Source organism: Phasianus colchicus, chromosome 23 (genome assembly GCF_987193195.1).
Source record: "Phasianus colchicus chromosome 23, bPhaCol1.hap1.1, whole genome shotgun sequence".
NCBI classification, from domain to species: domain Eukaryota; kingdom Metazoa; phylum Chordata; class Aves; order Galliformes; family Phasianidae; genus Phasianus; species Phasianus colchicus.
Genome location: NC_143458.1, coordinates 3,330,250 through 3,354,568, shown reverse-complemented (window position 1 = coordinate 3,354,568; position 24,319 = coordinate 3,330,250). Strand labels below are relative to the sequence as shown.

General features: G+C 53.4%; 2 protein-coding genes and 1 long non-coding RNA gene across 3 annotated transcripts in view; all 3 read right to left on the bottom strand.

Annotated features, from left to right (window-relative positions):
• The window catches only part of POU2F3 (POU class 2 homeobox 3), a 35,441-nt gene extending 33,648 nt beyond the window's left edge, over positions 1 to 1,793 (bottom strand). Inside the window, exon 1 of the mRNA XM_031599821.2 lies at positions 1,505 to 1,793. Within this exon, the coding sequence (XP_031455681.2) occupies positions 1,505 to 1,793 (289 nt within the window). The remainder of the gene's footprint in view (positions 1 to 1,504) is intronic.
• Positions 1,794 to 4,595: 2,802 nt separating this feature from the next.
• On the bottom strand, positions 4,596 to 15,352 carry OAF (out at first homolog). The gene is made up of 4 exons (XM_031599822.2): positions 15,047 to 15,352; positions 7,179 to 7,313; positions 6,489 to 6,669; positions 4,596 to 6,088 (listed from the first exon to the last, which is right to left on the bottom strand). Exons 1-4 carry the CDS (start codon positions 15,266 to 15,268, stop codon positions 5,814 to 5,816), a joined length of 813 nt encoding a protein of 270 aa, XP_031455682.1. The 5' UTR covers positions 15,269 to 15,352; the 3' UTR covers positions 4,596 to 5,813.
• A 1,692-nt stretch (positions 15,353 to 17,044) lies between these two features.
• Positions 17,045 to 18,577, bottom strand: LOC149915186 (uncharacterized). The gene is made up of 3 exons (XR_016459550.1): positions 17,728 to 18,577; positions 17,477 to 17,582; positions 17,045 to 17,299 (listed from the first exon to the last, which is right to left on the bottom strand). It is a non-coding gene; the product is annotated as an uncharacterized LOC149915186 (long non-coding RNA).
• Positions 18,578 to 24,319: the final 5,742 nt, after the last annotated feature.

Below are 24,319 nucleotides of genomic sequence, written 5' to 3'. Positions count from 1 at the left end.
TGGTGTCAGCAAATAAAGCTTTCCCAAGCCCTTATTCTTTGGAGTTGTTCTGACATGGGCACCAGCATAAACCAGCCTGGTGGCTTTAAGAGGAAAAAAGAAAGTGGGGAGACATTGGGTTGGTTGAGTCCGGCACCTGGAACCTGATGGGTTTTGCTGTGCTCTGTGTGCCCGAGCCCTGCAGAAGCTGCAGGAAGCTGAGAAGGTGCAGATGTTGGGAGCAGGGGGTGCTTCTGCTGCAGGGGAGTGCTGTGCAGACCCTTTATGGGGGGGGAGCAATGTGGGTTTCAGCCTCGCAAGCTGCTCGGCGCACAGATCCCCCTTTGCAGCAATGGGAATAACTCCCTCCTACCTGCGCTGGGCTCTGCCACGTGCAAACAGCCAGGCTCAGCTTTGTCTCCCTCCCTGTAAATCCACTGCTGGAAGCTCGGGCCCCACGGTGGACGATTTGGGGGAGGGAGGCTCAGCGCGCACCCTGCACAACGCAGCTCCCAGCCAAATCCACCCCAGGAGCGATGCTATGGGCTCTGACAGAGGGCACGGTATCAACGTGGGGAATCTTCTCATGAAGAAAGAGTCGCCCACAAGTTGAGCAGCTGGGCAGATAGGAGCCTGGGGGGGATGCAGCCCCAGGAGATGCTGCACACAGGGCCCAGCGCAGGTGCTCAGACCCCGCTGCATTGCCAGCCTCCCTCTGCCTTTCCCGGTGGTGTGGAGGCTCCCAGCTCAGCTGCACATGGCCCCTGCCCCCAGTACCCCACCCCACAGGGGGGGCTGTCAGGACCCAGTTCACAGCCCCATATGCCCGAGGATGGTCCCTTTGCTCTTCACAGGGGCTCCTCAGGATGGGAGAAGCAGCCAAACCTGGGGTGCAGAGCGAGCCTGAGCTCCTGGCAGCACTGAGGTGTTTGGCACCCATTGCTCTGCTCCCATAGAGGGCTGCCTGGAGATGTGGAGCTTCCAGGCTGCAAGGCTGTATCAAACCCCCTGGGAGCAGCGCTTGCTCCTTCTGCATATCGCCCTTCATTCATTCTCTGTCCTCCCCCATCCCATCAGGAGTCACCCCATCCTCCTGCGGCTCCCTGCTCATTCATTTCTCCCTCCTTTCACCTCTTGGTCATTCCCTTTTCTCCTTGCAGCCCACCTCCCACCTCCCTCTCACTCACACATCCTTCCTGCATCCCTCTGACTTCACCCCTCTCACTGCTCCCAGCTTTACCCCAACGACACCAGACCCGGGGCTCAGGCACTGCCTGCCCAGTTTCCAGCTGCCCCAATGCCTTTCTCTCTGCTCTGCAGCCCACGTTGGTGCCAGCAGTGCGAGCAGCACTTCCACACTGTGCACCCTAAAAAGGGTCAAGGCAGCATCCATCCCCGTGTGCCAGCTGCGATCGCTGACTCCAACAGAAGAGGAGAGAAGAGGAGGTAGAAGAGGGGGAAAAGCCATAGGAATCGCAGCAACCCCATTTCCTGCAGCCCGATCCTTCCTGCCGCGCTCGTTTACCTGCGTGCACGGACTCCAGGTTCACCATCCTGCTGGCGGGGGGAAACCCGCGGTGCGCCCAGCCTCCTGCCGTCAGCCCCAGGTTGCCAGGGGCTGCCAGTTTGCCCTCCCTCCTCTGCCACCCGCTGCTGCCTCTCGAACCGGGCGCGGGTCCGCTCCCGATGGGACCTACAGCTCCATTGCCTGTTGCCATGCAGGGCCAGGTGAGCATGCGGCTCCACGCCACGCCTCGCCCCACCTCCGGCTCCCTCGGGTGCCCTGACACCCAGCAGCCTGGCGCCCGGCCCATGCAAAAGCACCATTTGCATATTAGTAACCGGGGAATGGATGAGTCCCTGCAGCGCTACCAGGGTGTGGGGTGGGGTGGGAAGGAGGCGGATCGCCCGCCCGCCCGCGCTGCCTCGATGAGCCCCGCAGCACCTGCGAGGAAGCCTGGCTGCTGCCCCACATAGCCTCGTGCTATGGGGAGGCTGCGGGCATCGCGAGGGGTCGAGGCACGACGCTGGGCTGGGTGACAGTCAGAGGGAAGCAGCGCTTTGGTGGTGGTTGGGTTGGACCACTTGCATGGGGCTGAGCATTGAGGGATCCTTGCGAAGCACTCAGCGTGGGATGGAGCGGTGGTCCAGTGTGGCTGAAGGCAGGGTGAGGAGTTGCACGCACTTCCCAAGCTGTGCTCCCTGCCACGAGGCTTGAGGAGAGGGAAGCAGGGCCTGGGGCCTCCTCCTCCCCACCATGTCACATCAGGTTCCAGGATTCCAGGGAAGCCAGGGAGAAAATCCCCTAGCTGCAGGCAGGCCTGCACTCCATGACAGCACCAGCATCCCCCTGACCTGCTCAAAACCATTCTATGATTCTATACCTGTTGTCTGTTTGCCCCCTGCAGTGCCCCTGCCTTGCTCAGGGGTGCACAAACCTCCCAGTCTCCTGCTCAGCCCCTTCCTGAAAGCGTTAACAAGCTTTATCCATCAGAGCTGCCAGGTACAAGCTATCACACATCCATCTCTCCCTGCCTCGTGCACGTTCCAGGGCTCTTGGCTTTCCCACATGCTGCTCTCCCTCCCTGGAAAGACAGGTTTCTCCCAAGGGATGGGTGGGTGGTGGGCAGGCTCTCCAGGCTTCACCTCCACCCCAGTGTGGGGCTTTGGGGCTGGAGATCCTCACCTTCATCCCAATGTGGGGCTGTGGGGCTGGAGCATGAGGGGACACACATGGGAGAGGGCTGCAAGGATGTGCTTCAAAATTAAAAAAAGATGAGGAAAGTGAGAATAAAAACGGAAAGGGGAATGCAGAGAAAAGATTCCCAGGTTTGCAGGATGGAGGGGCTGAAGGGAGATGGCTGTGTTCAGTGCTGCTCCAGGAAGCAGGAGGTGACACAGGCAGACTGTGCAGGACTTCTGCTCCTGGCCTTCTGCCACAGCTCCGTGGCACAGCCCCAGCTTGGCTGGACCCGTGGGCATTCCTGGGCACTGCTGGGCTGCTTGTGAGAGTCATCAGCATGACCCCCACACCTGGGATTTCCCCATGTTGAAGCCTGATGCGATCAGGTGTCCGCACTGCGTCAGACGTGGGTTTGGAGGTGGCACTCAGCCAGCTGGAAGGAGTGCAGAGAAAAAGCTCCTTAAAGGCTGGGGGCCACCAACACTCTCTTTTTCCCCATCTCAAGCACTCAATCACATTCCTCTGATGCTCTTTCCTTTTTCCCTCTGCTCCCCGATGTTTTCCCCTTGCTCCAGAGCAGGGCAGCCTATCCCTATCCCCCGGGTGTCCCGCACGCTGTCACCCCACACTGGTACCGCACCCCCCCCCCCAGCCCGGGATGCTGCCCGGCCATAGGCGGCCCCGCAGTGCCCTCTCCTGGTCCCAGCTGCTACGCTCTGCTTTTTCTGGTTCTTATTTTGCGGTCGTGGGACAGCAAGAAGGAAAGAAATCGCGTTTTTCTCCTCACAAGCCCTTCACCCGGAGACCACTGCCAGGAAGGTACGTCACCTCGTGGTTAAGTTACCTGAAACCGCCCTGCGATGTACAGACAGACAAGAGAGGAGAGCTGCAGCCCTAAGAACACCTTTCCCATGCAAAGGCAGATTTGCTTTAACTCCATCCTGAGACAATCCCTCCTGGATGCCCGCAGATACGCTGCTGGTAGAAATCAGCTGCACTTCTATTCCTTTCTTTCCTCCCCGTGAGCATCAATCAGGACCCACCAGCTCCCATCCTCACCACTTGCACACAGCCCACTCGTGCTTCCTCTTGGTGGGAGGGGAGCTCTGCAGACAGCACGGCCTGAGGATGGGGCTGCAAGCACGGGCTGTGGAAAGATGTTACAAAATCCCCCCACAGCTTCTCCTATAGCGGTGAGGATTTATATCAGAGCTCCCGGCCAGCTTGAGCCGCTTCTGTGCCAGGATCTGAGCCCAGCAGGAAGCACAGCAGGAACCGAGGTAGCAGAGAGCGAGCCCACGGAATGCTGAGCACATCAGCGGGGGAAAAACAACTCCAGCCTCCCTAGAAATCATTGGGAGATGCTTCGGTGGCTCAAGTGCAGAAGAGCTGAGGTTGCACGAGCTCTGCCTCCGCCTGCACCACGCTAGGGGGAATCAGCACTCCACGCTTCTCCTATGAGCAGCACGAGCTCCGAGCCGCCCTAAAACGCCGTCCTCCTTTCACCTCTGCTGCAGAGGGATGGATAAAAGGGGATCCCCATCCCTCCCTCGGGGCTGCTGGGCTCAGCCCCGCACTGATACGCTCCCGTGGGGGAGAGGAGCAGACCCCAGCCTCCCAACCCCATAACCGCATTACTGCCCCTGGGCTCTGTTACAGAGCCCCAGAGCTCAGGATCATAATTGCAGGAGGAGCTGCACGATCACACTGACGACCCTCCCCCTCCCCTTCCCCTCCCCCAATCCTCAATGCCCACAGTACAGACTTGACACAACAGCCCTCAAGTCAAGATTCCAAACAGACAGATGACACTGAGGTTACAACGGAGCCTTTTAGGCTAGGGATGCTTTAAAAAAAAAAAAAAAAGAAAAGAAAAAGAAAAAAATCAGTTTATTGTACCTTACAAATGATAAATAATTGTATTGGTTTTCTCTTTTCAAAAAAAAAAAAAAATCATTCAAGTGTATCTTACTTCATGTTGCAGTATTAAAATACCTTTCCCTTTCTCTCTCCCCCCACCCACCCCTTTAAGTAATCAATACAAAAATAATTGTGACCAATTTTTTTTTCCTTTTTTTTTTTTTTTTTGTCAAAAAAAATCTTGGATTTTAGGCAAAAAGGCACACGGTAAAGGCTTCTCACTGGGAGGAACAGGGCTTCCCAATGGCCCCAAGAGCCCCTATCCCCTCCCTGCTTGTTCTGAGTCAAATGGAAGAACGTGCAGCGCTCTGCAGCGCTTTATGTCCGATGCCCTCCAGGTGTATGGTTGGCTCTGGCACCATCCATGCCATCACACAGGGCAAACCAAGGCACAGCAAAGCAGTACGGGCTGCCTAAGAGCTCCTTGTGAAGTAGGATGCAAGGCTGGGCGTAGATGCAGAATGCTGTTTTCCCCTATCTGCAATGGCCATCTGGGATCGCCCCCGCCTTGTAAGTGCACTGTTAGGATGGCAGTCACACATTTCTGGATGTTTCTTGCTCAGAGGGTGAGGCATGGAACCAACACAAAAAGTTGGGCCTTCACTAGTCTAAGTAGGGGTGAGTTAGAGCCCTCATGACCAGCCCTTTGGGGCAGAAATAATTGCTGGGATACATCTCCCCATAGCATCTCATAGCCACAGGAAGGACGCAGCAGCTGGTTGGATGCTAGGAAAGCTACAGGTAGGCTTTGGGTGGGCTTCACACCTTCCTCGTTCAGGGTTTGTGGTCCCATAACTCAGCTGTTTTCCCATTGGGAAATGCTGTCACATCACCAAGAGGTGGCAAAGTCAGCAAAGGGGTTTTGGTGGCAGAAACATTGGACAGTGCAGCTCTGTGGGATGGCTTCTCCCCCTGCCCCAAAGCAGCCGTGCTGCTCACAGTTGACCCCTTCACACCTGCTAGCTCCAGAGCAGGGCAAGGCACAGCCCTCCTGCTGCTTCAGGCCAGCAACCCGTGCAGGACAGCATCACCTGCTCATCACAGCACAAGGCAACATCAGGATGGGGGGCACAGGGGGCCAAAAGGAAAGGCACATTCACAGAGCTCTCCTGGCACAAGACATCGCTGCAAACCAAATTCCTTCTTCGGAGCAGCCAGCTCCAGGAGGCCCTCAGCACTGCAAGCAGGAGTGCAGATGAGCCACTCCTTAACGAGGCCTGGCCCAGCTCTGCTAAGTCTCCTCATCCCAGAGACAGAGCTGCTTCTGCGGCACGTAGTAATCAAAGGTGTAGCCCTTCTGGCAGCTGCGGATGCCGCATTTGTAGGAAGAAACCTTGCCTGCAGCATCACGACTCTTGCAGTACTTGAGCATGCATGGGTACCACTCGATGCTCAGTGAGTAGCTGCAGATGCACGGCTTCCAGCGGTCTGTGCACAGCTTGCAGCGCTGCAGGTCGGGCAGGTCAGATGTCTGTGGCAGGACCTCGAACATGGAGCCGTCCATCCCTGTAGGACAAAGCAGGAGAAGTGCTCAGGGCACAACCCTAGGGTGGAGGAGGAGATTGGGGGCAGAAAGGGCAGTGTCAGGGAGTGTTCAACATGAGTGTGGGGTGGGAAGCATGGGAGGAGAACTGGCAGTAGGGAGAACAAGCCGAAAGACATAAAGAATGTAAAGAATGCATCTCTTTTGGGTGATGGACCAGGTGAAAGGCTGCCTTCAGAACACCTAGTTAGGTTCACGAGGAGAGCAGCACTACAGCAGATACATGCTGAAGAACAGAAGAGTACAGCGTGGTGTGCACACAAGAGCTGAAGCATTCCATGCCAACAACTGGCAGCAAAGAGCACAACACCGTGCCAGCTCAGTGATGGGACCATTTCCAGCCCCAACAAAGGAAACTTTTACCTTTCTCCAGCCAAAATTTGACATCTTCTTCTCGGGTATAAATTGCTTCTTTGGCCTCTGCGCAGACGTTGTGGATGTGAGAGCTCAGCTGGGCCCCTTTGCTGAAGTTGACAGCTACGTCCATGCTGAGATGCTCCAGGCCCCGCACCTCCTCTGCCTGCCGCACTGTCCTGGGGTTCTTCTGCAATGGATGAGATCAGAACAACATGAATCCTGGCTGCAGGAAATGATCCCTTGCAGCGTGGCAGAATTTCATGCCAACTTAGGAAATGGATGCTTCCCTGTCAGTGCACCTGCATCCCATCTGAGGGGGGGGGAAGGCACTTAGTGATGTTGAAACTGACGATAGTTTATTACTGCTTTGATTCACCTGTGAACATTTATCAGTGCTCTGTTGTGATGGATGCTCCCAAATCAGCAATTAATTCAGTGGACACTGTTGGGCAGAGGTTTTTGTGGTGACAGCTCCAGGCATTTGCTCACCCTCTGACACTGTCCAAATTACATCAAGCCTCTGGCTGGTTTATTAGAAGATGGGATCGATGCTATGAACGACATTAGTTTAATACTGAGCCCCTTAAGCAGGACGGGAGGTCAAAGGTGGGTCTAAGAGAGCCCAGCCATGGGGCAGCTGCATGGGAAGCCCTAAGCAACCCAGGATGGACCCCTGGGGGTGGGGTTGGCTTCTACCTGTCGTAGCTTGGCCATGGACTCGCTGGGGATGATCTCGTTGCGGTGGAGCCGTGTGACAAAGCAGAGTGCTTGGAACTGGCTCTGGCCCCTCTCCAGCTCCCCTAGGATTAAGGCACGGAAGATTTTCACCTCCTGACGGAGAGAGAATCAGAAAAAAAAGAATCACGGAGTGGGTCAGAGGCCTTTGGCACATAAGGGGTGAATGGCGAAGGCAAGATCTTGCAGAAAGTTCCAGCCCAAAGCACGGAGTCAAAGGTCTCATGCTTCTGCTACCTGAGCTCAGGTGTCTGCTCCCAGCTTCCATCCCACCCAGGCCTGCAGTGCAGTAATGATGTCTAAAGATTGTTTGGCAATCCCAGCGTGGCAGGGACAGGCTGCTGCCAGCTCCCACCCCACATCCCTGCTCCCTCAAGCAACAGCTGAGACTCATCCTTCAATAAGCAGGGAGGAGAGACTCCAAGGAGCTTCTTCTGTCCCAGCAGGAGATCCTCACCTTCAAACCACCCCTTGAGGCTCTCCCATTACAGGCAGAGGCTGCCACATGCCCACACTTTGCTCCAAGCTGTTTTGTTCACCCTACAGCCTGGAAAAGCCTCATGTTGGCTCCATGTCCCTCCAGGAGAAAAGCCATTGACCTCAAGTAAAGCAGCACCAAGTGCCACCACCAGGGTTTCACTTCACCAGGCTGCACTAGTCTCAGGAGAATAAGTTTAAAGGGGAAAAGTGCCTCCCAGTGTTTCATCTTCAAGTGTGTAAAGGAACAAACCATGTTAATGCAGCAGCTGAAGCGTGCAGACCCCCCCACACCACACAGGCAGCATTATTAGCAGTGTTAAACAAGTTCATTGGTGTTGTTAGTTTCTGTAACGTGGTCTGTCCTGCTCAGGGCCCCAATGCATGACCAGAAGGCAAGAGGAAGGGACGAGAGGAAGCACATCATGTGCAGGAAGGCATGAGGGTGAGGGTGGAATGGGTGAGAGGATGAGACACTCTCAGTCCCAACACTGCACTGTTCAACAGCACCACTGGGACTGGAGGACATTTTCCCAAGCAACAGCCTGACAGGGACCATAAAGTTCCAAAACTGCATCCCAGTCCACATTCTGTACCAAGCAAGGCCCATTTTTTCCCTCCAAGCTACAAACTTCATGAACTGCAACCAAAGCCCTCTGGAGGCAGCTGGTCACGGCTCCCATCTGCCATCAACTAATAATAAATATATCCCAGCTCTTTGGTACAGCAAAGGTCCTCATTTGGCCAATAAACTAATAACAAGCTGGGATCAAGCACGGTCAAACCCTGCACCAACTTTTGTTCAGCAAATATCACACAGACATCATCTCCACGCATCACTCCGGATGAGTGGTCCCAACTTCCGAGAACAAATTACTCATTTCTGGAGCCAACAGCACGTGGAACAGAATTGAAAGTCATGAATTGTTAAAGCCAGAAGGAATCCATTATGATCAGCTGCAGCTGACCTTCGGTCAATGGTTTTGGCATCTCACATGTATAGCTATGCCAAGGTGCTGCCCTCTGGCCCCTGGGCTGTGCCTGCTGGATGGCCATGAGGTCACATTCTTCCAGCCCTCCTGCCCAAGAGGAAAGGAAACTCTCTGTGGCTCCAAGCCACGTCCCCTCCAAGGCCTTCTCCACACCAGGTCATGCAGACCAGCATTTTCTGCCTTCCCTGTCCAGACAACAAAAGGATACACAATTCAGCACGCATCCGAAAGCGCTGCCATCAGCACTGCGCTTCCCTCCCCAGGACAGGATGTTGCTGGATGCATCTGCTGTGCTGAAAACTCAGTGCAAAAGCAGGAATCAAAGGGGATTTGGAAAGAAAGAGATACCGATTGCTTTTGCCCACAAACACCAGGCTGTTTTAATCACTGCCTTTAGTGCTCCTGGGTTGACTGACACCTCTGTGCAGACATGGGAAACATCTGAGAGAGCAGCGTAGCCTGGGAGGCAGCAGCAGAACTCAAAGCTGCTGTGTTCTCCAGGGTCTTACAACAGCATCTGAAGGCATTTCATTTAAGTACAACAAAAATAAAATAAGATAAAATCTAAAGGAAAGCAAAAATACCATGAGAAAAGACAAGTTGGGCTTGTTTAAGCGGCTGGGGTTACGGCTGAAGCAGTGCAATGGGAGAATGAGAAGAAAGCAAAACATCCCAAACTTGACGTTGACCCAAGCAAAACCCAAACTGAAATATTTGGGAAACGCACATGAAATTGCTGCTGAGTCATAACTTTTTGACAGCTTTAATGGGGACAATCCCCCCTGAGACAGTGGCACTGCAGAAGGAGCCACGTCGCTGCATCTGGCCCAGCTGTGCTTCTCTGCTACAAAGCACGGCCAGTGTCTGACCCTGGCATCTCCTCTTCACGTATGGATTTGGTTTGACTTCACTTTGCACCATCAGCATCGGGTCTGGAAATAGCAGACAGGAACAGGTATGCTCTGCATTAGGTCTGGAAACCTCAAGTGGACGCGGGAGATGAATGACAGCGCAGGACTTCCCAGCCTGGGGGGTGATTTTTGCAAAATGGGAGGATGTTGAGAAACAGAGTTCACGTAACCCTGCAAAAATTCTTGGTAAGGGATGGGAGGATGAGGAGAAAAGCACCGAAAAGTGGTTGTGCAGTGAGGGTACAGCTGGAGGAGAGATGAGGGAAGGGAAAAGACAGCAAAGACCAACAGGAACTTGAGAGGCAGGAGGGAAAGCGGATGCTGACCAATCCTTTCCTCCACCCCAGGTTCTCCTTTCCCAGCTCATCTCCTCCCATCTCTCCCCGTGCCCCTGGGCTCCCCACCTCCCATCACAGCCCCTTGTGCTGAATCAGAGCCTCCGCACCCGGCTGCCCACGTACATCAAACAGCAAAGGCAGATCCTTATCTCAACCAAGCCTTCCACCAGCCCTGCTGATGCTGCTGCGGTCATAGCCTTCAACCCACAGAGACCCCAGGGAGGGGACGTGCCTCTTGTGTCCCCAGGGTGCTGGCCACTTCCATCCTCCAGTGGCTCAGCTCAGAGAGTTCCTTGGAAATATCTTGACCCAACAAGGTCTCCTTGGGTTGCTCTCCCTGCCCTTGCTCTGATAAAGCAAGAAAATATCGTCACACCAAAAACATGCCATGCTTTTCATGTGGAAAGAGCCACCAAAGGGTTTCCTACTCCCATAGAGCCCTGCCCTCCCCAGGCACCTCACCTCGTTCCCACCAGGAAGAGCAGGAGAAATCAGTGCCAAGGTCGGTAGCCAGCCAAGGCAATCCAGTGCACCTTGAATTCTGGGTTTCTGCAAAATTTCCCAGCAGGGAACAAGCCCCAACAGAGCATTGCCTCTGCAACGCAGGGACTCTCCAAATGAACTCATCACGGGGGCGTTGAGAATGGTTGGCCCCAACCCGGGTACAGTTACAGCTATTGTTTGGCTTTGGACAGGACGGTGGTGCAGCAGGGAACAACCAGTTCTGCAGCTGCAGCATTGGGGGAACCACAGCCTGGCAGGGCATGGGGAGAGCAGCTCCTCATCCCTAAAGGAGACAGAAAAGCTGCACAGCCAGTTCCCTGCATGCATGGAAGCAACTTCTAGCAAAGAGTTAGGCTGCGTAGAAGTGCAGAGAAATCACACAGCCTCCTCCCTCCCAGCGCTGCCCCCCACCAGCTCCTCCAGGGGCTGCCATCTGGGGTGTGGGAACAATTCCACCTCCATTTCCAAGCTGGATCCTGCAGAGACATACGAGCCTGTGTGGTCCAGATCAGAGCCCAGCGTCTCGGCTTCACGTGGAGTGGAGCAAACCAGTTCTCAGGGAAATAAATTATTTCAGTGCTTTCCTCCCCCCAATCCATTCAGCATTCCTGCCAAACTTCTCTCCCCCAGGGACATCGGCGCTGCTGAGGGATCTGTTTTTGTCTACGCAGGGTGGGGGGCACAGGCATAGGGAAGCTGTTGCTGGGGCACCGGGAACCCCCAGCCCCACATTCCCCCCATTGCCAGCAGACTCTGCTGTGGTCGTGGCCCTGCCTGCAGAGCCCCGGGGAACTGCTAGAGCTGGCCAGAAAGTTGTTTTGCTTGTACAGCGCAGCTCTGCAGAGCGTGTGTTATTGCAGCCACGCTGGGGGGCCAGCCAGCTGAGTTACTCTGGCTAAGAGGGGATTACGGTTTAACCCCTCTTCTACCAGAAGGCACTTTGGTGATCCACCCTAAAGCTGACTTTTCCAGCTCCGCACCTTGAATTCCAGGAGCATCCTCCAGTTCTGCACCCTCATACTTGGCACTGCCAAGTGAGGGCTGCCCAAAGACAGAAGCCACTTCAGAAGCCAGATCTCGCCCCAGCAGCAGTATGCCTGGGGCTGTGCAGGAGCAAAGGGCAGAGCTCCTCCTGCAGCCACTGCACGCAGCATAGCCACTTCCCTGTACTCAGCCATCAGCTCCACCAAACGAGCATTCTCAGCCACCTCATTACACCCCAGCATGCTTGGCTCTCATCCCACACTGCTCCATCCCTCCCAATGAGAGTTAGAAAGACCCCTGCTATCTAACAACAGGCAGCATCTGTCCCAGTGGGGAGCAGTGAATGCATTCAGTGAGCTCTCCTAGGAAAACAGAGGAATTTGGAGGTCCCTGGTCCATCCTACCTGCTAACCAACTCCTACAAGCAGCCAACACCAGGTATTTCAGATGAGAGTGAAGCACAGCAACAAAGCTGGATGATTCTTTCTAACTCATCCCATATAACTAGAGCACGTTCATCCTGCCCATGGAATAACTCTCCTTATATACATATATTTGGTATCCCTACAGAGGGCAAGAGGCAGCTTTCCACATTTTACAGCTGCCATCTCTGTATGCTTTCCTACATCCCCTGGTCCTTTAGCACCTAACAGGCTGGACCTCAACTTTGTTAATAAAGGAACCCAAAGGGGCCAGCAGCAAAAGGGTTACAACACCAATAGCCATGCTTTCCCCCCTTGTGTTTCCAGCACCATTTTTCCAGCAATCAGAAGGAAAAAGAAACTTCTCCATATCTTTGTGCTGACCTTGGGCTAGAACCACCCACTTTGTTCTCAGGCCACAGTTTAACAGCTGGCACAGTCATGTTTTTGAAATCAGACACAACATTTCGAGTTGCTGTCTCTCCTCCATCCTTTCTGCAATAAATTTTATGCCTTACAGCACAAAAAGTTGGTGAAGAACTGTTCTCACCATCACATCCTTCCAAACTGCCAGAAAAGAAATGGGTTTTTGCTGTTGCACATTAAGTCCCAGGTTGGGGTCCCACGAGCAGTGCCTAAAGGAATGAGGAGAACACTGTGGTGTGCTGACTCCTCCAGGTTCAGCTTTGAAGGGGTGGAAGAAAAAGGCTAAAGCCCACCTCTGGAGCACTGCTCCAGCCCCATTCAGCTTCCAGCAAAGAGCTGAGCCATGATCTCACTGCTCCTTTCTTGTCCAGCCCGTGGTCTAACAGCAATTATTTGTCAGCAAAATAAAGAAAATAAGAAAGAAAGATCTGCCTTTGGACTGCTCCCCTACAGCTTAAGCCAGAGAAGTGGAAAAGCATTTGTGGAGAAACCCAGGAACCCAACCACAGCACGACCACACAATCCAGCTTGAGAAACCCGGCTTGAGAAACCCAGCTGCCTTCACAGAGAGCCTGCAGACCTTCTCTCCAGAGAGGAGAAGTTGTATCATGCTGGAGAGATGAGCACCAGCACAGAACAGGGAAATGCCTGTGTGCAGCCAGGGGAACAGGTCAGCAGGGGATGCCTGGCCAGGCAGCTGCTTGCTCACATCATTACTCACTGCTCCACGCATTCATCTCCTCCATGTCTTGTTGGCTTTCTTCAGCTTTGCTCCAGCGAAGCCATGAAACAGAAACAGCCTGTCCCTTGCTGCTGTAAAGCTGAAGGTTGGGAACAGGCTGCATGAAGGCTGCTGCTTGCAAAGCTTCCAGGGAGCACTGCCTGTGCATCTCCACCAGGAGCCAAAGGCATGGATGGAGCTAAGGACTTAATGGCAGAGATACCTTCAGAGAAAAGCTCAGCTATAAGCAGGATGAGAGCAGGAGAAGAGCCAACACACACACCAGTGGGTTTGTAGGTGAGATTTGAGGGCAAGAGCCTGCATGCAAGTGAAAAGAACTGGAAGGATCAACAGCTCAGGACATCAGAGCTCCCCATGTCACATCCCAGATCCCCAAAGGACCGACCTAAAGCTCTGTGCAGAGCTTGGAATTCCCTCAGCCAGGAATGCGCTGTGGTATGCAGTTTTACAATCTGGAGGCTTAAAAGCCCTCCTGGTGTGCCATGTCTTCTTGGAATTTATTTCCCCCCCCCCACAAGAGCCATGGGACTGTTTCCTTGCATGTGTGCTGGTGTGCACGCTGTCCCAAGTCAGCAAAGGGCCATCAAAGGGACCAAAAAGGTCCACCAAAAAGGAAAAGAGGCACCAGGGGAATCCCTGGGAGAAGGCTCCAAGGTTCTCAATGGCTCAGAGCACCACTCCTGCCTACCTCGTGGCTTTGAGCTTCCTCTTGCTGCAAGCCAAAGTCCACCAGAGCAAACAGTGAGCAGAGGGCTGGAACAAGATAACATCACGGTGCCACCTGGACAGCTGTGCCACTGACACGGCAGCACACAGCTCGTCCCTGGGCAATAGGAAATCCACTGCATCCAGCTTATTAAGCTCTGCTGCGCTGGCTCTGAAGTTCTCATCTCCTGCTGAGAAGCGTGGGATCTGCAGCCACAGCTCTGTGAGCATCACCTCCCTGCAGAGAGGCCACAGGGCCTGGGAGAGGGCTGGGAGGAGAGAGCTGGCAGTCCCAGGTTGTATGGGAAGTGCTTGGCTGGCAACAACACACACACGTGCTCTCAAAGACAGCAGCCATCCACCCGAGGAACCAACCGCACCCCGTATGTGGCATGGAGAGAGATGCCCTGGAGACATATAGAACATGCTCAGCCCATGCAGGAGCCACGGACTGGAGCTCTCCCCATCACACAGACACTCTCCTGCCCTGTCTGCTCCATGCCCCACTGCAGCTGTGAAAGCTGTGCACCTCTCAGCTCAAGCAGGGAGAAAAAGACCTGCTGCACTCAGCTGGGCACGGAGCAGGTGCTGCTGCTCGTCCCACTGCAACCTCACCACTTTCATTCCCCATACAGGCAGCCCAGGCTACAGGTGAGACTGTCTGCAGGGCACAGAGCTAAACATGCAGAGGTGCTCCATGCAGGCTGTGAACAAAGACCCAGCAGTGCCTGCAGGTAAACGGACCCTTCCTTCTGCATGCACAGGAGCCCACATTTCTCAGAAGTGGATACTGTAGAATGGTTTGAGTTGGAAGGGACTCTCAGAGGCCACTGGTGCAACTTCTCTGTAATTAACAGGGACACCCACACCTCCATCAGCGCTCAGAGCCCCATCCAGCCTGACCTCGGCTGTCTGCAGGGATGGGGCACTACCACCTCTCAGAGCAGCCTGTGCCAGTGCCTCACTGCCTGCAAAGAACTTCTTCCTTATATCCAATCTAAACACTCCCTGTTGTAGTTTGAAACCATAACCCCTCGTCCTACCAGATCTGCCCTCTGGACCCCCAGCCAGGCTTTCCCAGGAGGAACAATGTCACATCCCACAAAACTCAGGACCAGAGCCCCGATCCGAGCTAAACTCAACCAGGGCTAATGGTCCCAAGCACAGCTCTCGGTCTCCCAGCTAAGAACGCACCGTGAGTCGTTCGCCACGACCGGACCAAGGGAGAAAACAGGCTTTCAAATCACACCCACACCTCGGGGAGAGCAGAGCATCCCCGGGAGCGCCTTCCCACAGCACGGGGAGCGGGCAGATCCCCCCCACCTCACCTGTCTGAAGTCGGCGGTGAGACTGATGAGCGCCCCGTCGGTTTTACGCAGCTCCAGGCTGATGCAGTCGGAACCGCTGTCCGCTTGCAGGCTCTCCTCCGTCACCTGCCCGCCGGGCAGCCGCACCCGCACCCGCAGCTCAGCCCTGGCAGCGGGGCCGGGTAGCGGGGCTAAGGCGAGCCAGAGCAGGGCGGGCAGCGCCGGCAGCCGGGGGCCGCGCATCCCACCGCGCCTTGCCGGGGCTCAGCGCAGAGCCGCGCGGCCGCCGCCCCCGTCCCGCATCGGGCGGAGCGGTGCGGAGCGATCCCCGCTCCTCCACAGCTCCCCTCGCCCCCCCACCCCCGCCCCCCGACCGCACTTCCTCCCCCAGTGCGGAGAGCCGAGCCTCGGGCTCGCAGCACCGCCCCGCCGTTAAAGGGCCAGTGCGAGCCGCAGCTGCTCCCCAGCTGGGCTGCGGGGGGAGGAGAGAGGGAGGGGAAAAGGGGATTAAAAAAAGGCAGAGAGAGCCCGAAGGCAGAGAAAGTAGCGCTGTCCCGAGCCCCGCTCCCCTCTGTCGGGAGGATGGAGAGGCATCTCCAGCAGCACCAGGGCAGCTGCTGGGCTCTCCTGCGCTTTTTTTCTTTCTTCACGTTTTCTACTCCCTGACGAATAATGGAGCACAAAGGAGTGGGGAGGCCAGCACGAACAGCAAAGCCCAGCGCTGCAGTTTGCACCGACGCACGCAACTCAGAGTCCACTAAACACGCGGTGGCTGTGAATCAAATAGTGTTGACGTGGCTGCTGAGGCTTTCCCTGCATCCAGGCAGCACGCCGGAGGTATTCCCACCCCGAGGATGCAATGCAAGGCACTTCAGCCCCTCTTCCCATCACTGGGTCACTCCAGGCTGCAGCCACGAGGCCCCAACCTGCCCTGCACCCGCTGCTGCAATCGCTTCCAGATGGGCAGATGCTGATGAAGGGCCCCTTTGATTTCCAAAGGTCGCTCTGCAAATGCAAAGGTCACAGCGGCAGCAGGATTGGGATCTGAGAGAAAGAGCTTTGCGAGGAAAAGCACAGAAATAAATAGAAAGCACCGCTTTAATCCATGCTTCCAGTTGCAGCCCTTGCATTGTCACAGCCTCGCTTCGAACAAACTGTGTCCTGAAAATACTTTTCAGGACAATAACTGTGCAAAGAAAACAGAGTAGAGAAGGAGAGAAAGTTAAGAGGTGCAAAGAGGGGAGAAAAGAAACGGTTCTGCTCAAACACAAAAAGAGAGGGGGATTCTCAAAGTGGAACTGTGCAGCAAGGCAGCTCTCCTGGACAAAAGCTGCAAAGAAGGCCCCACTCCTGCTATTTCTTCAGAGGAGATTATGCAAAAAGACAGGAGGACCCCAGCAGGGGCTGGAAGGAAAAGCGCCGTGAGGTCAGCAGGCACAAATAACCCTTGGAACACATCCAGTGTGAAGGGCTGTGCTCTGCTCAGCTCAAACCTGGGATCAACTTCCCCATCACACCAGGGTCACTTCGGGTCCAGCAGTGTGCAGCCCAGCACTGGAGTGTGGCTGTGTCCATGCTGGAGGACAGCAAGGATGAGGATGCATCCATCCCTCCTCTGTGCAGCTGTGAGCTCCTGGCTGCAGGTTTCAGCAGTGCCTGCTGTGCACCTGGACTACAGGGTGTGAGGGGGAATTCAGGGCTCTCCTTCTCTGTAAAGTCGGCGTGGAGTAAACAGGATCAATTTTCCTCCTGGTATCCTCCCAAAGCATGGGAAATGAGAAAAGAGACCATCTCAGAGGGCACCTCGCCAGCAAGGCTGTGCTCCTGCAATGGGACTGAGGCACAAACAGACCCCAAACGTGACCTGGGAATGGAAGATCTGATCCCAGCACCCATGTGAAGGGACAGAAAGCAGCCAAGGAAGCACATGAGAGGGCAGCTTTCTGAGATTCACCATCAGCAGAGCAGGGTAAGGTGGCTGAAGATCAGTACAGCTATAAGACTGTGGGACAGGTCCTGGTGGCCAAAGCAAGGCTTCACTGGTGTTGGCCTCTTCTGACTTTGCTGTTGTACATCTGAAGGGCTGCCCTATATTCACAGCCTGTGTGCTGAGCTGTAGGAAGATGAAGCATGCCTCGCAGGTCAATGCTCCCACTGGGTTGCTTATAGTTTTACTGAATGTTAACGATCCGGGCCAAGAGTTTCTGGTATGTGTGCTGCAGCCTTTTTACTGGGAGGAAATTTCCATTAAAATGCCTCAGCCGTGCCTGCAAACTGGTTTAAGGAAAAATGTGCTGTTAAAAGAAAACATTCTCCTCCATGCTCTGCTGTGATGTTCCAGCAGTGCTTGGGAGCAGAGGATTACAGTCTGACACAGCTTCACTTTGAGGCCTGGGATGCACATTTGGTCAGCCCCAGCTGAGCAGCAAATCTTCATTCCCCCTTCCTCACCTCAAAACTTGAAGTTCAGTGTCACGTCAGCACCTTGGAAAAGCAGGAAGGGATTTGTACCCACTCAGATCCGGGCTCAGACAGCTGTTACTGCAAAGCTGAGAGCCTTAGCAAGAGAAAAAGAGAAGTGGAGAGCGTGAGAAGTCCTTCAGCATCCCACACAAGGCTCTGTGGGCAAAAGCCCTGCCTTTGCCACATGCAAATGTACCAGGCAAACAAAAATGTGCTGCCAGCCCATTTTTACCACTCACCACCCACTTGCTGTTGTGCGCACGCTGTCAGGCTGGGCCAGGCATAAATACCTGCAGCATCTTCATCCATTCCAGGAATTCACCTGCCCTGTCCCTTGCCTTATATTAGAAAACCCTTCCACCTTTTAGTCCCAAAAATCACACTCTGCAGCCATTTACATGCAGTTAGGATGCTTCTTGCCCTATCCCTGAGAAGGAGAATGAAGGCCACTTTTGCTTGCTGTTTCACCCCAGTGTGAGTAATCAGTCAATACTCCAGAGCCCATTAGCATCTGAAGGTTTACCCTCCCATGGAGGAACAAGCAATAATTATTGCTACTTTCTCATCAACTTACAGTAAGTCTCTGCGGCCAGCTTTCTTATTACGAACCAAAGGATTTAACACACCACAGCAGCAGCACCAGCAATACATCAAAGAGCAGTGATGTTTGTTGTGAATGAGCTGCCTATTCTAAGAACCAACCCCAGGAGCTCAGTAGGGAGCTGGGCATCCAGAAGAGCAGCATCGTGCTGAGATGTGCAGCCTCCATATCCTTCCCATTTGGATGGTCCTGTTCCTCTCTCCCACCTGGCTGACTTAGCACAGCACAGCCCTAGCTTATCTGCCCACCCTTACTTAGGGATGCTCTGTCCCACCAAGCCTGCTCCATGCCCAGGGCTGCCTCTATACATGACAATGCTGCCCTATCCCCCCACTTGTCTCCTACTCCAGGTGCTCAGTAGAATGGTGCAGCTCCTGGCCTGAACTTAAATGGAGCTGTAGGGCCAATGGGAAGACGGTGCTTGGGGCAAGGCCTGGGGATGCTTGTTAGGGTAATTAGTGCCTGCTGGAGTGCTCAGAGCCAGCTGTTCTAAGTCCCCTCTGAAGCAGAGCTTAGATAGACGACTGATGTCGAGTCCCTTTTCTTCCAAGGGGATGCAGCAGGCTGTGTGTAATGAATTGGACATTGCTGCTGCATGGTCAGGGCATGCAGGGGGATGGATGCAGCAGACATCACAGCCTTGCATCCACCTGTCTTCTATGTGCAAGAGGTTTGAGGCTAGATTGCAGACCAGAGCAAAATGAGATCCTGATCTCATCCATGCTTGGAAAGCATGAGATGCTTTGGAAGGGTGGCAGACCAGGGGCTGGGCAGGCTTCCCCTCAGTCCTGAGGCCACACACATCTCTGGGAGCTCCTCCAGCAGCACTCACAGCCCTGCAGAGCTTTCAGCAGGGCATACACTGCAGTTAGCCCATCTAGGAAGCTGCAGAGCTCAGCAGGGCCCCTGGAAACATCCTGAGTGCTCAGTGCCCTGGGCAGGCTGCTCACCCAGCACATCCTGAGCCGTGCAGCCTTAGCCTGGGCAGCTTGCCCATGGCTTGCCAAGGCTTTCCATCCCCTACCCTGGCCCCATTGGGTTTATTTCCCTTGCTGGACTGCACACACACAGCCAGGCAGTTTTTCCTTCCAGCACTTTGGCTGGGTGCTTGCACAGCTTGAGATCAGGACAGCGGTGCAAGGGGAAGGACAAACAGACCTCGGTTGTGCTCTGAAAACACACCTTGTCCAGAACGGCCTCAGCAATATCAATCTCCAAAATGAAAACCAACCAAGCACAAGTCTTTGCTGCCTGTTTCTCATCTTATTTTCACCACCATGAATTTCAGGTAGAAGTGGTGTAACTGAGGTCAGGGATCAGGCCCAAATGTGCTGCCTTGATCTGTTTAATCTCCCATCCTTTGTTTTCATTTTCATGCCAAACCCCACTTTTAAACTACATGAAAGAATCATCAGTGCTTTTTGAAGTGTTCAATCAGGGCAGCTCTTTTTGGGGATGTGAACACATAAAAATCAGCTTTTTCCCATTGATCCCAGCACCAGAGAACTAATAAGCCTCAGGGAGAGTTAATTAGTTTGGGTTTTGCTCTCCCAGTCCTCCAAACTGTTGACTAAATCCCAGCTCTACCTGGGAATATTGCTGCAGACCTATGGCTTGGTCTGAAGCTCTGGGAAGGGATTTTGCAGCTGCGGTGTTCGGCAGAGATCTTACAGTTACAGCAGTGCATCAGGCTCCGAGTCATTTGTCGTTAATTAGGAGCTGCTCAGCATCCCTTTGGAGCATTCCCCACTGCCCCTGCTGAATGCCCTCCTTCTCTCAGCAATTACATAAAGCAAGCTGCTGAATGCTGTTTAAAAACAGCTTTACTGTCTTAAAACAATGCCCAGCATCTATCTCTGACCTGCTTACCATGCTGCTCTGTGTCCAGGGCAATTAAAAGGGTGAGGAGCACAGCAGCCAGGCGTAATTAAATGAATGGGGCCCAGTGGCAGAGCTCGGGGAGGGCAATGGAATGCTCAGACCTCTGCAGCCCACGCTGCGGATGCAGCCCCTCTTCCAGAGATGCTGATGGCCTAATTAGATGCACATTAATTGAGTTAGCCGCTCATTTGTGCAGCTGTAGGAAGGGCAGAGGATGGGGACGTGGCTAGTGGGCACAGTGGGGATGGGTTGGACTTGATGAGCTTAGTGATCAATTCCAAAGATTCTGTAATGGTTCTGTGGTTCTTGTAACATCGTTGGGCACACAGTAAGCATCAGGGTCTCACTGTGTTTTGGAGAGGGCCAAGAGGTTGGGTTGGGCTGGGTGAGAGCTCAGGGTGCAGCCAGCCCTGCCCAACTGAGTGCTGATGGCTGGAGGGATTCGTGGGAATTCATTTCCATCAGCTAAAGCTGAATGCACCCAGCCCACATCCTGCCCTTCAACAGAGCCCCAAATTGCCTCCAAGTGGGAAAGCAGCCGAGCATCCTGCTGTGAACACCTGAAACAACAGCCCTCAGGGAACACCCACTGACCCCTCTCAATCCCAGCTTGGCTTTCACCCCAAAGCATGTGGATGTAGATCCCTTCCAGCTGATGTGATCAGAGCTGGGCAGGAGCACAAAGCCACGTCCTCTGTGGCTGCTGTTGGGAAGATCAGCCTATGCTCTGCAAGAGATCAGCTCCAACAGGCTTCTTGATTACAGCAGAGGGAAAAGCAAGCTTGGAGCCTCCATCACACAGCTGCACACTGCATTTAGTGCACAGGAAGGAATAGGAAGAGCATCTCGCTAACTGGACTCTCATTGATCCAGTTGGTGAGATGATCTCCAATATGTTCATGCTGGTGTTGGCTTGGAAGAGGTTAAATTAATTTATGGTAGAATAATTCTGTTGGAAATTAAGGGGAAAGCAAGCAAGCTGTGAGTTCTGGCTTTGTGTACCTAACTGGGAGGCTGACCAAAGCCTAGATAAAGCAACATTGGTGTTGAGTTAAGCAATACCCTTTGAAAGAAAAAGGATGCGAATCTCCCATGCAAGACAAGCCTGCTAAAAGAGAGATTATAAATCTAAGTGAAGCCCTCAAAGCCTAAAGAGATATAAATCTAATTAAAGCGATATAAATCTAACTGAAGAAATACACTGTAAATCCAGCCAAAATGATATCCATCTCAGGAAAGTAATGCAAACGCACCAGAAACACCATAAATAAAATCACAGCAATGCATAAGATGTAATGGAAGCAACGTGGAGCTTACGTCAAGCAATATAAATACAACACAGTGATAGAAAACTAATTAAAGCAATGTATAAAATGGACATTTGGAATAGAACCGTGGCCCACAGGAGGAGAATGGTTGGAGAAAGGGATGGGGATGGGATCTGGAGTGAGAAAACCACCTGCAGCTACAAAGAACAACCCCAGGTTAATGAGCTGCTGTGCCCTGGGGCGATCTGCAGTTGCAGACAGGATCAGGAAAGCAGCTCTGAGCTCAACTCTGAGTCACAATTGCTTCTGGCTGGTGGGATGTGAGTGGCAGATTGCGAAAGGGGAGAGCTTACATGGAGCAAAAATACAGATAGTGCTAATATGGACACACGGATCCCCCAGATATTTCATATTTGGGGGATGTTCCCCCATTTTCCAGCCTCCCTCCCACTATCAGCAGTGAATACCTCTGCCCTATTTTGCTTCCTTTGGATATCCATACTGGATGCCCAAAGCTGTCCCAAATCTGTGCACGCAGAGAGAGAAACAACGGTTGATATTTTTCTCCTAAACTGAATGAAATCTGCTTGGCTGTTTCCACTTCCATCCACACTTTCACATAAAACAGATTCCTAAGGAGCTTTTTGGCTTTCATTGGAGTGAGTTAATAATTGACCTAATGTGACCACAATGCAAATAAATAATAAGGCTGCTGCTTGCCTTCAAAAACAGTCAGATCTGCTCAAAATTCTCTCTTCTTATGCTAAAAGAAAGCTCCTTCCTATCATTCTGAATAATGAAATGTCCTCGGTTCAGCTTTACCGTTGAGCTTTTCCCTTTCAATCTCATTCCAAAGCAAAGCGCCATATGTTTTATGCTTAGGATTTCAAGATTTTCTCATGCTTGAAAGTCATTTGGCATTTGAGCATCTGCAGTGGTCTGAATTTCATTTTTTTCCAGACTAAAGGGAAATGTCTATTTTGTGGAAGCTTACTGAAAAGCAGCAGCCCCCCACCCCAAGCCCCCAGCCCCAACAATCTAGATTACAAATCAGCCTGGAGGGAAATGCAAATATTTTTCTTGCAGATTTAGTTGGAAACATTTCCCATGCTTTCCTGGAACATTCTGCAAAATGAGGCAGTTTGTTGGACTGACAGCCCCGCTACATCAAATAGCATTAAAAAAAAACCAAAAAACACCCAAGCAACAAGTTAATCAAAAGCAATTCACTTCTCTATGGACAGATGCATTCCGTATCATCTCATCTCATGTAGTTTTAAAGCTTGTTGAAAATAGTCTTGGCAACGACATAGCAAAGCCAAATGTGTCATAGAATCATAGAATCATTAAGGTTGGAGACCTCTCAGATTCCCAATCCCAACCCATCCCACCATGCCTACTGACCACATCCCCCAGTGCCACGTTTCCTGAACACCTCCAGGGATGGTGACCCCACCACCTCCCTGGGCAGCTGTACCAATGCATCGCCACTCCTTAGGAGAGGAAATCTTGCCTAATATTCAACCTGAACGTTCAGCCTACTTCCCCTCCTGCAGCTCTCTGAAGCCAGTCAGGGGAACTGCTCTTAGCAAACACCATAAATGAACACAAGGCCAGGAGGTGCCCAGCACCCCCTCTGTGCCATCGTTTTCCCACTGACTTCTCCATCCCTCCCTTTGGGAGCAGCCAGGCAGTGCTGGGAGCTCAAACACAACAGGACAAAGCTTCCAGCTCCACCAACTGATCACAGTTTTGGCTGTTGTAAATTTTCACTGGGTGCTGCCAACAAGGCTGGAGATGACAGAAAGAAACCCCCACGTGTCTGCTCCTATCCCAGCCCCACTGCTTTGGCTGTGGCTGTTGTTATCACAGTGCATGGCTCATCCCATTTCCCCATCTCGGGGTCCCAACATCCCCGCTGCAGGGAGGTGGAGGCAGGCCAAGGGACAATCTGTTCCTCATTGAGGTCATCCTGCAGCTCGTTGCTGATGTGGCATTTGGGGGATGGAGTGAAGGAAAAGCTTTCCTCCCTGCCTGGCCTCAGTTCAGTGCTCCTGGAGGACTGATAAAGCACGAGGCCAGCAGAGAAACCCAACTCTGATAAGTAACCCTCTGTCCTGTCCCACTCACAGCTCTCAGCCCCATGGCCATGAGCTACAGATCTCACCAGCAGTGACACCACCAAGGCTCCTAAGAATATTTTCCCCCTCAGCCTTTCCGAGGTCCTTTTCTGGTTTTGTGTCTGGCTATTTCAGACAAACTTCTCCCCTGCCCCAGGCTGGTAGCTCCCCTTCCCTACAGAGCTGCTGTGTCACTTTAATGGCCCTGTATGATTAAGTGCAGCTGCTGATTCCTGTCGGGTTCTCGGATTCTGGTGAAAAATCACAGCTGGCTGAGAGCTTTCTGTGGCTCTGCCTCCCCACCCACCCTATAGCAGGGGGAAAACAACAGTGCACAAGCTGGGAAGTTTTGTCCTCCCCCCAGTTCATGACAGGCAAGATGTTCTCCAAACTTCCAGGACACCAAAGCCTAAAGAGATTTGGCTCCAGCCAACTGGTGAGTATCCTCACCAGTTACTCTCCATCCCTGAACTGGTGAAGCTGCTTTCAGCTCTGCAGAGGGAATCACACATGCCCAGCTCTTGGGGCAGGGTTGCAAGAGAAAGAGAATCACCATCTACAGTGGGGTCAGGGCAGCCCTGTCTGTGTCAGAGGGAGAAGATAAGCAGAGGGAGGCAGTGCCTGGCATAGCTGCTGGGGTGCAGCATCCCCACGGTGCAGGGGCTGCATTGATGAGAAGCTGCCCCCAGCAGTGCTGGATAGGTTTGTGGCCTTACTGGCAGCACAGCTGGGCTTGTGGCAAAGACGTGTCATCTTCCTGCACAGCGATGCTCCTGCCAGCTGCCCTAGCAAAGCAATGTGGGGGTTTCCCTGGGCTCCCATGGGTAGAGGGCAGCCCCAGGTGCGCTGGGTGAGGGTTGACCCCGCTGCCCAGCTCTGGGAAACCACCCCTGGTTCATGATTCACAGTGACTGAGCACAGAGAACAGAGCCTCCTGCATGCTCAGCCCAGCTGAGGTTGG

Bases quoted from the DNA above. Each gene is read 5' to 3' on its own strand.
- OAF (XM_031599822.2), bottom strand. From the start codon at position 15,268: ATGCGCGGCCCCCGGCTGCCGGCGCTGCCCGCCCTGCTCTGGCTCGCC. The intron at 6,670-7,178 runs GTAGAAGCCAAC...CATCCATTGCAG, and splicing joins CCATGGCCAAGCTACGACAG to AAGAACCCCAGGACAGTGCG. The intron at 6,089-6,488 runs GTAAAAGTTTCC...TTTGTCCTACAG, and splicing joins CAAATTTTGGCTGGAGAAAG to GGATGGACGGCTCCATGTTC.